The following is a 14647-nucleotide window of genomic DNA, read 5'->3' as shown; positions in this document are numbered from 1 at the left end:
GAACTCAAGAAATTCATCTTTTTAAGGTCCAATACTTTCAGTCATCTCATACCAATGAGGTTTAAATTTAATGAATATGAGACAAGGTAGGAATGTATATTAATACAAGAAATCCAGGTAAATCACCTACCAAATATTGTTTTATTCACACCTGCTATATTGGTGATCTTTACAGGTGTTAAGAAATCTACTAAATGTTGAGATACAAACTTTTAAAGGAATCCCCTCACCCTTTACACTTCCTATTCGAGAGGGAGATCCATAAACTCCAGAGTTGAATTAGAATGGCAAGGGGATTATTCCTCTCGAGGTGTAATTCCTTCTCGATACAATCTCCGAAGCCCAAGCTTTGCCGATTTCAGTTTGGAACTTCCCTGCAAAACGTCAAATTTCCCTCCAATAAGTACTTCCATTAATCAAATTATACAATTATATTTAAAGTTGTTCTTGAATATTTATTTCTAGAACCCTTTTATCAACAGACTCAAATCATCTGACACTTCTCTTTGATCAATCATCATCAGTTTTATGATCCATTTCTTGTTTCACGAGTGAGTGCCAATAGGAGAATGGATCCTCTCCACTACTAAAGTTTGAGTGTATAAAAAAGGCAAACAAATATCGCACTATCATGTTTATACTCCTCTTTGATCAATCATCATCAGTTTTATGATCCATTTCTTGTTTCACGAGTGAGTGCCAATAGGAGAATGGATCCTCTCCACTACTAAAGTTTGAGTGTATAAAAAAGGCAAACAAATATCGCACTATCATGTTTATACTCCCAAAATTAGAGCATTGCTCAAGAGGCCCCTGGGTTGCTCAATCTATCAAAACGTAACTTCCGATAGGCATTTTTTTTTTGCTTATAACTGTGTCAGAACCTAGCTTCCGATGGTTTTTTTCCTGGAATTTTAAGCAATTGGCTTTTGAGAAATTTCCCCAAATTATGGTAATAGAGGAAATGGAGAGCACCCATTTCTGGAATCGGTGTGCTTTATTATTTTTTTACTTTGGCAACAAATGACCGTTCATCTTCTAATGTCCTACACTACTACTCATTTCTACCCCCTCATCATGTCTTCAGTTGTCAACTATTAACCAGCTGAACAAAATATGTCCAATGACATTCCATCTCACGATAGGAACTAGGTACTATCTAAGGCATAATTAACCAGTAATCTCCCACAGAAAGATTCCAGCCAGATAAGAAAAAAAATTGAAATGGAGTTAATTTTTTTTATAACAAACACTGCATATTTAGCCTAGGATCCACTTCTCAGCTTCAGATTATAAACAATTTAATCAAACTTTCAAGTGTAGACTTTCATTATCAACTATAACTCGGCTTTACCAGGCTTCTATTATGTGATAGTTAATTATGTTACAGTAGTATTATACTTGCATCATAGGTATCTAGTGTATACCTAACCAATCAAGAAATATTCAAACAAAGAATTGCTTTACTATGGAGGATAAACTGCAGCAATAACCACTGACTAAAATTAACAGCTGATAAGCACAAAAAACAAGAACATGTGTACGATAAACAAAAAAGTTGTTGAAATCTCAACCACTTGTTTTTGATAATGATTATAAGTGAACAAGTTATCTTTTGAAGTAGTTAGATCATAAAAGACGGGGCGGAAAATCATACCAGCAGTTGAACGGAAAATTTCATCCAAATCCTTCCCCTGAGCTGACAAAGCCATAAGAGAACAAATTTCAGAACATAAAGATCTATACAAAATGGATATCACGTAGAAATAAATTTATGAACGAAGATGGCAATCACCAACATACCCCTCCATTCCATTCTTTGTACTCTTTTCAATCTCAAATATAAACAAAAAAGAACTTGTTTGGTAAATTAAAAACAAACAAATCTCAAGTAATTTCACATTATCTAATCATGTTATTTCTACAACAATTCAAGTAATATAGATTTTATTTCCCAGTATCCCTTTTATTACTATGGAGCAAGTTCCCAAGAAGGGTTGCTAGAAGAATAATATTACTTCGTTTGTTTATTTATTACATTAAAAATTAAAAATGTATTATAATTAAATAAAATTCTTAATTAATATGAAATTAGGTATTTTTGCGTAGAACCAAACCAGGGGGAGTATCATACAAATATAAATCGTTAAACTATGCATACATCATGCACCAGAATTCAAAACATTGATAAATGTATTCTACTTGGGTTTTATCAATGGTTGGATGGAAGCTAATGGAAGGCAAAGCAATTCTATTAAATGGCATAACATGACACCAAACTACCTAAAAAACAGTTCGAAAACACGAGTGAAATACATGAATGTACAACTAAATTCAGAGCTGTTAATCATCATCATCACTACTGTCATATGATCCATGAATGACGGTAGCCTATGGATATCAAACAAGGAAACTTGAAGATGTAAATCTTAGTTATAACTGCCAGAACTGTAAAATGTACTAAGTTCAATATTATTTGCATAAGTTTCTTACTAAAATATACATTAATCTTGAAGATCATTAATGTTCAAAGATTGACAAACAATTCAAATGGTTTGATAAGGCCTGCATACTATTGTAATAAAGTGAAAAGATGTAAGAAAAGATAAAATTCAAGAATCCACTCACCATCGTCATAATTCAGGGCTTGAAGTATCATTTCTACCTGCATGGATCAAAAATTATTATAGAACCAGAGTAATAGCAGTTTACATGGCAAATATTCAAGGAACTTTAGCTCCATACCAAAATGTGGCATTATCGTTATTTGCTTGCATGTACCAATACAACGGCCCTTGATAGGACATACTGTCCCCCTTCATCTCATCTCCCTAGGCCTGCCAGTTGAAATAAATCCCTTAGAACATGTTTGAATGGATGATAAAATTTCTCTAATTTAATAAGTTTAGGAGGAAAGGAAAAAAATGACATAAAAACTTTATACTCAAAAGTTTATTATTGTCAAATCCATTGATCATTTTTATAAACAGTGTAACTCTCTTCAACAATGAAAAATTTCACCTTCCATTCATTTTCCTCCAAAACCTAACATCCAAACCACCAGCCAACAGGTAAAGCGCAGAAGTGAACAACTGAAAGACAGATTAGGCAAAAAACCACAAACCTTGTCAAGGTCCTTGACAAATTTTGCTTCTGGAGAAGAATTTGCTTCATAGTCCACCCACAGCTCAGTGATTTCCTTTCCTTCAGTATGAAAATTCAATTAAAACCAAGAGACGTGAGTTTTCTCAATTCTCTCATTAATAAACTCATCGACAAAATGACAAGGAAGCACCTCTCGATCCTTCTCCTACTCCAAGTATTTCGCATATATACTCAAGTGCAGCTTCTCGGCTCTTATCTGCTTTTGAAACTCCATCCAGGGGGGTAATGTCCCCAATCAAAGCTATTAAACAAAGCACCAAAGTAAGCAAAATCAATTTATAGTTCCAAGGAGGAAGCATGGGTGAGAAATATGATGATAAAATGATACTCCTATGATGATAAAATGATACTCCTATGTTACTGTCAACTTCTCACGAAAAGTAACACAGAAACAGCAAAGTGGCTAGTGTATGCTGGTTTACTACTTTCTGTGCAAACTTTCATTGTCAAGGTTACCGTTTACAACAATTACCGGTAACACATCTAAACTCACCCTTGTATTCACTCGGTCTCTTACAGATTCCACTGATTTACACTCCACCAAATTATTCCCCTGACTGACTTCAACAAAACTTCTCTTGAATATTATTTGCGAACAATACTTAAAGAATACATAGCTATTTTTACTAGACATAGACAGATTAAACAGAGAAACTCAGCATACCTTCTGCAATGTCATGCACAATAGCCATTTTTATGCACCTGAAAATCAAAAAACAAACCAATTTCAGATAACCTAAATTCTCATTTGGCTGTTATCGGAAAAAATAATAGTAAATAAAGTGGACTAACTTGTTTCGATCTAGACCAGGAACATCTGGTGCAATCAAAGCCATCAAACTCATCTGATACATATGATCGGCTAGAGATTCTGGATTCTCAACATCTCTTCTCACCCATCCAGCTCTCTTTGTTGTCTATTTCATACCAAAATCACACAGCATTCAAACAAGTTTAAAGAGCAACAAATTACAAGACCAAAAAGAAATCGAAAATTGAAAATCAAAGTAGCACAATCGCGATCGATCTTCATTAAGATCATGTATCTCTAACCTAATAAAACTAAATTACATACCTAAACCATTTTAGGTTTTTAATAAGCTACCTTAAATGAACATCATCGTAACATTCAATTTTGCACATAAAACTGTTGTGCTTTGTTTCTTGAATTAATGATCCAGCGCTTATGAGAAACTAAGAAGTAAATTAAGGTGATTTATGGAGACGTACCTTGAGGAAGTGACAGATAGTGAGGAAATCGATGGCGGAGGAAGGAGAAGGGGAAGAGTCGGGGACCACCAAAGATGATGGCTGAGGAGTGGTATTGGTGCTGGTGCTGACAGCCGATGACGGCGATGATGGTGATGAAGGTGCAGCAGCCATGTGATGATTCCTGGTGAAAGCCGGTGTGTGTGTAAGGAGAAATGGATGTGAATATCACATTGGGCAGTTGAAAGAAAATATACTCCAACTTTTTTTTTCTTTTTCAAGTAGCCTAGTGGCTAGAATTCACCTTTTTCAAGGTGAATAAGTGGGGTGTCCGGGGTTCGAACCCCGGCCCCTGCATATAACAATGCATGTCCCTGCCAACTGAGCTATGCTCACGGGGACAAAATATACTCCAACTTACAAGACTCGTTTGGAATATTTACGTTTCCCAAAAATATATTATTTTTTTTACAAATTTTTACATGTATATTTATTATTCTTTTTCTAAATACTCCCTCTGGTTCCTGTTATAAGAAAAAATTCACTTTTCATAAATCATGTTGATCGAAAGAAATTTACAATTTAATGCATGTTTGGTATTATAGTGGATTTATTATATATTCTCTTGTATCCTTTTGACAAATCATGCAACTCATATCATGTCATTGTAATCTTATGAAGCCCTAACCGTCTCCTTTGTTCTTCTCTCTGAAACCCTACATTGTTAACAAAATTGGACTTAGGCCTTGAAAGTTGTTTGTAGTTTGTTTGGAGTCCCACATTGCTGTTCCTGAGTTGTTGAGTCAGTGTAGTAAGTATCCCACGTATCCCGATACGATACGAAAACAGCCATGGACGATACATATCAGGGTATGTATCCCAAATGACCATGTATCACGAGCATATCCTATCTATCACCGGCATATCCCATGTATTCCGATTCAATCTGGTATCTTACAATACTTGTGACATTTGTGTTTCACTTGCAGAAACCGAGTCGGGTTGCATGGCCCATTGGATTTATTTTTTTCGTTTTTTACATGGGTCAATACTAGAACTGGATCGGTTTGTGTGACCCGTCAGATATTACAGGGTGAACCACTTTGTATTCTAAGGTTTCGTTTTGTAACCGTCCAATTAAATTGGAACTATTCCCAAAAGCCACACACATTCTTGTACTTTACAACTTCCCACACATTTTTTCAAGTATCTTGAAGTTTATATATGATATTGGAAGTATTTTGGAGTTTATATATGATATTTTAACTCATATTCTTTTTTGTTCATGTAGCATATCGTGTAAATGTGTCTGAGTACCCTTAGCCTTTTAGTTAGCTTTTGGGATGAGATTCAAGTTCAATTAACATGGTATCAGAGCCGGGTTAAGGATTGTAATGTCAGAATTAGACCCAGGCCCACACTAGGCGTGAGGGTGGGTATTGAAAGTTGTTTGTAGTTTGTTTGGAGTCCTAAATTGCGCAGGTTCCTAGGTTGTTGAGTGTATAAATCTGCTTGGCACCCTCACCCTTTGAGATAACTTTTGATATGATATCCAAGCTCATTTAACAATCGTAATTGAAACCATAGACTTGCAATCTATCTAATCTCAAGTTCTTATTCACATAAAACACTGAAGGAAAGAAGAACCTTTAGGATTCAGCTTCGAATTGGCGACGAAGCCTTGGTATCTCTTCACCCTCCAAGAGACACTGTTGAGAAGATTCAAACCTGCCATAGCTTCTTGAGCTTCCAGAAAACCCTAAAATCAGACATTACTCAGTTCAGTGATTTACCGTGCAATGGACAAAGACATTTTTGTTTTTTTCAAAAGAAAATAAACAAACAGGTATAATGCACTATGATCTTTATAACTATTGAAAATTGAATAACAAAAGCAAGAGGAAAATAGTAATTAATAAAAAATAGATAATAGAAAGAAAAATAAAATACCTTGTTGAAGAAAAGATGAAAGAAACTTGTTCTGCGATAGAAGAATGAGTAAAGTATTGAGCACTGGAAAAAGAGAGATAAGTTTATCGTACTTGCATGGAGTAATTGAGAAGAAGAAGGGAACGAGAAAACAATTTTCTGAAGTTGAATGAAAGGATTCAAAAAATTTGAAATGACTCGTGTAAAATATGGTGAGAATTTCGCAACAGGTTAGTTTTGGAAATGACTCGTTTAAAATATGCCTTGTACAAAAATTTGGATTTGTTTGCTAGTTTAGCGTGGAAGGGATGAGAGGATTTTGAGGGAGAAGAGGATTTTGGAAAAAAAGAAGAAGCACCCCGAAGAAATAGAGTACATTGGGAAGGGTTTTAGGGGTTAATTTTTCTTATAATAATAATATAAAACCTTTCTAAGTCATGGAACTACAAAGTTGTATTGGATGAGGATTTTTGATTGTTTACATGAATTCTTTAAATTTATTCTACATTGTTATAATATTCTACATTGTTTATAGGGAAAATTACACTCACCTCCCTCGAATTATTTTCAAATGATTCAAACACCCCTTCAAGTTTTAAAATAGACAATGACCTCCCTTAAGTTTTTATTAATAACTAAATACCTCCCTCCTCTCTTAACCCCGTTATTTTTCCGTTAAGATAGTAACAGGTGAAGTTGAAATCCTTGAAGATATTTCTACCACGGAACTAATGATTTTTCACTCATCAAAGTTGAAATCCATTTTCTTTTATTTCCTTTTCATGTTTCACAAATTCCTTAATTAAAACTAAGAGGTGAAATTAGAATATGATGAGGTTAATTGGTATTTTGTTTCCTGTCCAAATCTCTTGAGCTTTTTGAATTCGATGGTAAACACTCCCTAAGCATATCATTCCATGCTTCCAGCCATCCCATCCTCTTCCCAATTTCTTGAATCCAAAGTCTCTGTCAACATTTCATATAGGTGCAAGGGTTGCGTATCATGGAGAGGATTTGGAGAAGGTTGGTTATTTAACTTCACTAAGTGGAGACAGATAGATACCTGAAGCTTTTGAAAGCAAATTTTAAAAATGGTAGACACTCATTGAGTTTGAAATCTTCTATAAAGAAAAACAAATCCAACTCAACAAATCAAAATATCAAACCCTAGATATTGGTCTTGTGACAGTCAAAGAAATGTGTCTTCTTCTTCGGTCAAATGAAGTTCTCAAGGTTGGGCTAAGGAAACATCATCAAATTGAGAGTCAGTTTCTTCTATCAAATAAAATGTAAATGAATGAATGGAAAAAAGAAAAAGAAAAAACCATTAAATAAGAAAAGTCAACTATAAATTGAAGGAAAAATCGATGCCATAACTATAATTGGTGCGCCTGTTGTGTGGAATGAAATGGAACTAATTGCTAGATTTTGAAGGTAGATAACACAAGAATTAGAACATGTCTTGTACATGCAGAAGTTAAAAGTGTGGTCACAACTCAATCTTGTAAAGAGGGGTGAAAATGATTCCAGCCTAGCATTCAACAGAGAATAAAATAGAGTTTTAACACGGGAAGATTCTGGGTACTACATGTCAAATGAGTGCTCTGTTTCTTTTTGAAAAGATAAATTGACAGACTTTGGATTGAACAAACGGTAGGGGAGGTTTGTGTTTTATAAGAAAATAGGGGGGGTGTTTATTACATTTAAGTAGACCTTAGGGGAGGTTAATGTATTTTCCCCTTGTTTATATGATCTGATTCCTGAATCATAAGCATTAGTTTATCATTATCTAAAAAACACTCTTTAAAAAAAAAAATATGTAAGATTTCTCCATTTCTCTATATATTTCTCGGAAAATGTTGTTTACAGCGACAAAAATCTTCAAGAATTGTCACGACTGCTTAACTCCTTTATTATAGCAATTGCATGTATGGTAAGTGGAGCATTTTTTATTTGTTTTATTTTTTTGATACCACGGCAATTGTTGGTCGTGAAACAATTGTGAGAGTTTTCTCACAATATATAGCACTGTTGATATTTTCCACCTCCAAAATTCTTCCTTCCTCTTCAAACTTCCAAACAAAGTCAAAGAGTTTGGTTCATGGGGTACCTTGCAAGGCCATTGATTCAACTTCACTTGTGTGTCCTGAGGACTTAATTTATAGATACTGATATGTTACTGCTTTTAACATTTATGCACTTTTTTTTTTTTTGAGGAAAACAGTTTGCACTTTTTAGAGTCTTTAGGTTTGACGCTTTAGTAGGAGTAAAATTATGTAATGACTAATAACTATTATATACACATCGGGTCACATTTATAAACAAAAGAAAAAGAAAACTTTTTAGATTCATTAAATAATTGTTATATCTAATCTATAATATTGACAAGATACATTAGTTATGCAATGAACATAGCGATTTTTTGCACAAGATGGTGTAATTTGTTTTATAAGAACAAGGATTTGTCTAACATGTGTAATATTGCACATGTTAAAACAACTAAAAATAGCATGTTTTTATTGAAAAACAAGTAATTATTTATTAAAAAGTTATATTTTAAATACAAAATGTACAAGTTCCAATGCAAAGTTATTATTTCAAATTTCTTAACATGTGGAAACTTGCACATGATAGAAAAACCCTAAAAACAATAAGAAAAACAAAATATAGTTAAGCGGGAGCACCAAAGGTTCTCGTGGTTGAACATGGCTCCACCAAAGGGGAACTTTTAATGGAATTGCATAACTAGCAGATGATTGAACATTCAAAGTCAAAATAACGACCAAAAACATCTAAAGGCACAACAAAAGCAATGGTTATTGAAACCTACTTCCATGTAAGTAAAACCAACCCACATGGAACTCATGAAAGTACCCCATGAATGAGGTCAAATGAATATGAGACAACGATACAGCTAAATCATCTACTCGATGTTGCTTCATGCACACCTACTATTTTGGTGATCTGTACAGCTTAGCCTTACAGTGTTAAGAGATCTCCGTCACCACGGATTCCCAATTTACACTACATGCTACATTAACCAATTGAGATAGAGTTTTAAAAGGACCCTCTCGCCCTTTCCACTTCCATCTTGAGAGGGAGATCCATAAACTCCAGAGTTGAATCAGAATGACAAGGGGATTTAGGTATTACTCCTTCTCGATACAATCTCTGATGCCCAAGCTTTGCCAACTTCAGTTTGGAACTTCCCTGCAAAACGTCAAATTTTCCTCCAATAAGAACTTCCATTGATCAAATTTTACAACTATTTTAATTGTTAGGTCTTAATATTACTTCCAGAACTCTTTTATCAACAGATGGCAATCATCTGGTCAGTTCTCTTTGATCAACCATAATCAGGTTTATGATTTTTTTTATCTGCTTTTATGTGCAAGTGCTCTGCACCTGCCCTGTAATATTTCTAATCCCACACCCACCCCAACTTCCCTCGTGTTTCATCAGTGAGTGGCAATAGAAGAATGGACCATTACTAAAGTTTGAGAGTATAAAAACGGCAAACAAATATCACATTATCATGTTTATACCCCTAAAATTATGGTGATAGAGGAAATGGAGATCATCCATTTCCAGAATGGGTGTACTTATTTATTTCTTTTACCCTGGCAACAAATGACTGTTCATCTTCTAATGTCCCACACTCCTACTCATTTCTGCCACCCTCATGTTGTCTTCAGTGCTCAGCTATTAAACAGCTGAACAAAATATGTGGAAGATAAAACCGCAGGATCAATCTCCAAATCAAGAGATTCCAAATGACATTCCATCTCATAGTAGGAAGCAGGTACTACTAAGACAGAATTAACCAGCAATCTCCAACAAAAAAGATTCCAGACGCATAAAAAAAACTCATCAAAATGGAATAGACTTTTTGCTAACAAACACCATCAGATATAGCCTAGGATCCACTTCTCAGCTTCAGATTATAAACAAGTTAATCATATTTTTAAGTGCAATTATGCTTCAGTAGTGTTATAAACAAAGGATTGATGCACTTTAGAGGATAAAGTGCAGCAATAACCATTGATTAAAAAAATAACAGTTGATAAGCTAATATACAAGAACATGTGTATGATAAACTAAAAAGTTGTTGAAATCTCAACCATTGGTTTTCTGATCAATGATTATTAAGTCGACACTTTATCTTTTGAAGTATTCAGATCGTTAAACATGTGTAAGTTATCGCAGGAATAAAAATGGTGCGGAAAATCATACCAGCAGTTGAACAGAAAAATTCATCCAAATCCTTCCCTTGCTCTGCACAAAGCCATGAGAAAACAAATTTCAGAACATAAAGATCTATACCAAATAAACATCGCATAGAAATAAATTTATAAACGGAGATGGAAATCATCAACATACCCTTCATTGTACTCTTTTCCGTTACAATTATAAATGAAAAAGAACTCATATTTGGTAGTTTCAAATGCAATCAAATCTCAAGTAATTTTGCATTATCTAATCATGTTACTTCTAAAACACTCTTCATTTAACATAGATTTTCTTTCTGAATATCCCTTTTATTCCTATGGAACAAGTTCAATCAAATAAAGGGTTGCTTGAAGAATAATATTACTTTGTCTGTTTATTTATTACATTAAAAATGTATTACGATTAAATAAAATTCTCAATAATGTGAAGAGGAATGATATTTTGACAACCAATTTTAAACAACTTTTAGTGACAACCTTTTTCCTCCCTTCTCATTGGACAATAACATTAGGGAGAGAAAAATGAAGAGCGAGAATAAAAGTACAATGAGAATATGAGAGAGAGTTATCACAAAAGTTGTTTAAAAATGGTTGTTCAAATATCATTTCTCTAACGTGAAATTATATATTTTTGCGTATAATTGAGACCAGAGGGGCATCAGAGTGCAAAACATTTTTAAATGTTCTACTTAGGTTTTATCAATGCTTGGAAGATGATTGAAGACAAGCAGTTCTATCAAATGGCATAAAATGACACCAAACTACCTATAAAACAGTTCTAAAACATGAGTAAACTGCATGAATTCACAACTATATTCAAAGCTGTCAATCATCACCATTACTATTGTAATATGATTCATCACTAACGGTAGCCTATAGATAACAAACAGGTAAACTTGAAGATGTAAATCTTAGTTATAACTTATAACTGCCAAAAGTGTAAAATGTACCAAGTTCAATATTATTTGCATAAGTTTCTTACTAACATATACATTAATCTTGAAGATGATTCATGTTCAAATTCAAAGATTGACAAACAATTCAAATGGTTTGATAAGGACTATCAACAATTGTAATAAAGTGAAAAGATGTAAGAAAAGATAAAATTCAAGAATCCACTCACCATCTTCATAATCCAGCGCTTGAAGTATCATTTCTACCTGTATGGAACAAAAATTATTATTATGGAACCAGATTAACTAGCAGTTTACATGGCAAAAATTCAAGGTACTTTAGCTCCAGACCAAAATGTAGCATTATCATTATTTGCGTGCAATGTACTAATTCAACACCCATTGATAGGACATCCTGTCCACCCTTCATCTCCCTAGGCCCTCCAGTTTTAATCCCTTGGAACATGTTTGAATGGAGGATAAAATCTCTCTTATTTTATAAGTTTAGGAGGAAAGGAAAAACATTACATATTGACTTTTATACTCTAAAGTTAAATGTCAAATCCATTGATCTTTTTAATAAACAGTGTAACACTCTTCAACAATGAAAAATTTCAACTTCCTTTCATTTTCCTCCAAAACCTACCATCCAAACCACCAGCCAAAAGCTAAAGCGCAGATGTGAACTAGAGAAAGACATATTAGGCCAAAAGCCACAAACCTTGTCAAGGTCCTTGACAAATTTCGCTTCTGGAGAAGAATTTGCTTCATAGTCCATCCACAACTCAGTAATTTCCTTTCCTTCAGTGTGAAAATTCAATTAAAACCAACAGACATGAGTTTTCTCAATTCTCTCATTAATAAACTCATCGACAAAATGACAAGGAAGCACCTCTCGATCCTTCTCCTACTCCAATTATTTTGCACATATACTCAAGTGCAGCTTGTTCTCGTTCACTCTTATCTGCTTTTGAAACTCCATCCAGGGGGGTAATGTCCCCAATCAAAGCTATTAAACAAAGCACCAAAGTAAGCAAAATCAATTTATAGTTCCAAGTAGGAAGCATGGGTGTGAAGTGAAATATGATGATAAAATGATACTCCTATGTTAAAGCTTCTGCCATTTTGAAAGCCTGAAAATTGCTTTTTTAACAAAAACAGAATAGGGATAACAAAAGCAATTCAACGCCCAGTATTATAATGATAGGAGTATATAAATCCACCTTCCCTAGACTCTGTCACTTAACACTGGACGTTGTAGTGTTCTAGAGCCTTTTGTATTAGCCCCTATTAGTTATGCCAGCTAGGCATAACTGAAAGTTAGTAGTTAAGTTTCAGTTCATTTCTGTTAGGGCTGCTTAATCAGAACTGTTAGCATCTAGAAAATTTTGTATTAGTATATATTATTGCATTGTGAAGCACCGAAGCTTAGACAAATATTTACAACAAAATATTATTCACTAGCTCACTTCCAGATCCCGTTGATTTACATTCCACCAAATTATTACTCACCTGACTGACTTCATCTAAACTTGTCTCGAATATTATTTGTGAATGATACTAAAAGAATACATAGCCAGTTTTACCAAACATAGACAAATTATGAGCAAATCAGTATACCTTCTGCAATGTCATGAACAATGGCCATTTTTATGCACCTGAAAATTAACAAACAAACCAGTTTCAGAAAACCTAAAGTCTCATTTAGCTGTTATCAGTTAAAAGAAAAAAGGAAAGTGGATTAACTTGTTTCGATCTAGACCGGGAACATCTGGTGCAATCAGAGCCATCAAACTCATACGATACATGTGATCAGCTACAGATTCTGGATCCTTAACATCTCTTCTCACCCATCCTGCTCTCTTTGTTTTCTATTTCATAACAAAATCACACAGCATTCAGACAAGTTTAAGAGCAACTAATTAAAAGCACAAAAATAAACTGAAAATCAAAAATCAAAGTAGAACAATTCATTAGGCTCGTGTATCTTCATTAGGTTCGTGTAAGGCTAACCGATTAATTAAAACTATATTACATTAGATACATACCTAAACCATTTTAGGAAGCATGTCATTAAAGGATCATCTTCGCAACATTCAATTTCACACATTCAATTATTGCGATTCGTTGCTTGAATTGATGATCCAGCTTTATGAGATAATAAGGAGTAAATTTTGAAGGCGATTAATGCAGACGTACCTTGAGGTGGTGACAGACAGTGAGGAACTCGATGGCGGCAAACGGAGAAGGGGAAGCATCTGGAACCGCCGAAGAAGATGGCGGAGGAGGGCTGTTTGTGTCGCCGGTGACAGCCGTTGACGGCGATGATGATGCTGAAGGTGCAGTGGCCATGAGAAAATTTCTGGTGAAAGTCGGTGTGTGGGAGAGATGGACGTGAAATGAGAATATCACACTCGGCAGTTGAAAGATTTATATATACTCCAACTTACAATAATCGTTTCGAATTTTTCTGTTTCCCAAAAATATATTAATCTTATACAAATTTTCATTTTCATGTACATTTAGGCTTTGTTTGGGAGTTTGGAGGGGAAGGGAGGAGAGGGCTTTGGGGGTTGGAAATATATAGAAAAATGGACAAAAAAATTCACATTTTTTTAAAGAACAGTTTTTTAGAACAGTCTTTGGGGGGCTTGAATATAGTTTTTTTTTTTTTTTGAGGGAAGAGATGAATATAGTTATATCCAATTATTCAATTTATTTCAAAAAAAATTGGTATCCAATTATACATTTATTATTCTTTTTCTTTTTTTGAGAGATATTCTTTTTCTATAAGAAGAAGAAAAAATGGCAAATTTATGGAATAATAAATAATGTATGATTTTGCAAATACCAGTGTTCAATTGAGCTTGCATCCGTCGATATGGTTGCAGCTACCTTACTAGTAGTAGACATTTTTGCGACGATATGGTTGCAGCTACCTTACTAGTAGTAGACATTTTTGCGATGCATTTATTTTTTTTGAAAGGCGAAGAAAAATGCAATATAATAGTAAACACCACCACCTCCTAAATCAACTCTTAACATAAAGCTATGAATCAAACCTCAAAGAAAATATATGATTCTGTTAACACAGCTCTAAAAGAAAAATCAGTTCTCAATAAATTGGATAGCATTTTGGTGACATTATGATGTAAATTTTATGTGACATTGATCAACCACAATGTGACAAATGGTTTTATTCTCTCTCTTTCAAAAAACTTT

The 14647-nt window shown here is 34.0% G+C and overlaps 2 protein-coding genes across 7 annotated transcripts; both read right to left on the bottom strand.

The window, feature by feature from the left end:
* On the bottom strand, positions 1–7946 carry LOC146903254 (uncharacterized). 6 transcript variants are annotated; one of them, XR_015023981.1, is made up of 11 exons: positions 6325–7946; positions 6022–6133; positions 4396–4558; positions 3958–4082; positions 3830–3867; positions 3296–3406; positions 3125–3204; positions 2746–2831; positions 2629–2665; positions 1658–1699; positions 1–374 (listed from the first exon to the last, which is right to left on the bottom strand). XR_015023981.1 is itself a non-coding variant. In XM_085738826.1 (10 exons), the coding sequence occupies exons 3-10, from the start codon at positions 4546–4548 to the stop codon at positions 280–282; spliced, it is 681 nt and encodes a 226-aa protein (XP_085594952.1). In that variant the 5' UTR covers positions 4549–4558; positions 6022–6133; positions 6325–7946; the 3' UTR covers positions 1–279. The 6 variants fall into 6 exon arrangements, 4 of the variants coding, with proteins under 4 accessions (XP_085594952.1, XP_085594955.1, XP_085594953.1 ...); XM_085738826.1 differs by lacking the exon at positions 2746–2831; XM_085738829.1 differs by lacking the exon at positions 2746–2831 and having other exon boundaries at positions 1658–1694.
* A 1150-nt stretch (positions 7947–9096) lies between these two features.
* Positions 9097–13832, bottom strand: LOC146903253 (uncharacterized). Its single transcript, XM_085738825.1, has 8 exons — positions 13625–13832; positions 13172–13296; positions 13046–13083; positions 12318–12434; positions 12147–12226; positions 11656–11692; positions 10537–10578; positions 9097–9513 (listed from the first exon to the last, which is right to left on the bottom strand). Exons 1-8 carry the CDS (start codon positions 13775–13777, stop codon positions 9446–9448), a joined length of 660 nt encoding a protein of 219 aa, XP_085594951.1. The 5' UTR covers positions 13778–13832; the 3' UTR covers positions 9097–9445.
* Positions 13833–14647: the final 815 nt, after the last annotated feature.

The sequence above is a fragment of the Medicago sativa genome, chromosome 8, assembly GCF_051527215.1.
Source record: "Medicago sativa cultivar Bolivia chromosome 8, Bolivia_mono, whole genome shotgun sequence".
In the NCBI taxonomy this organism is placed as follows: domain Eukaryota; kingdom Viridiplantae; phylum Streptophyta; class Magnoliopsida; order Fabales; family Fabaceae; genus Medicago; species Medicago sativa.
Note: the sequence above shows the minus strand (reverse complement) of the source record. Positions and strands in the feature narration are given on the sequence as shown.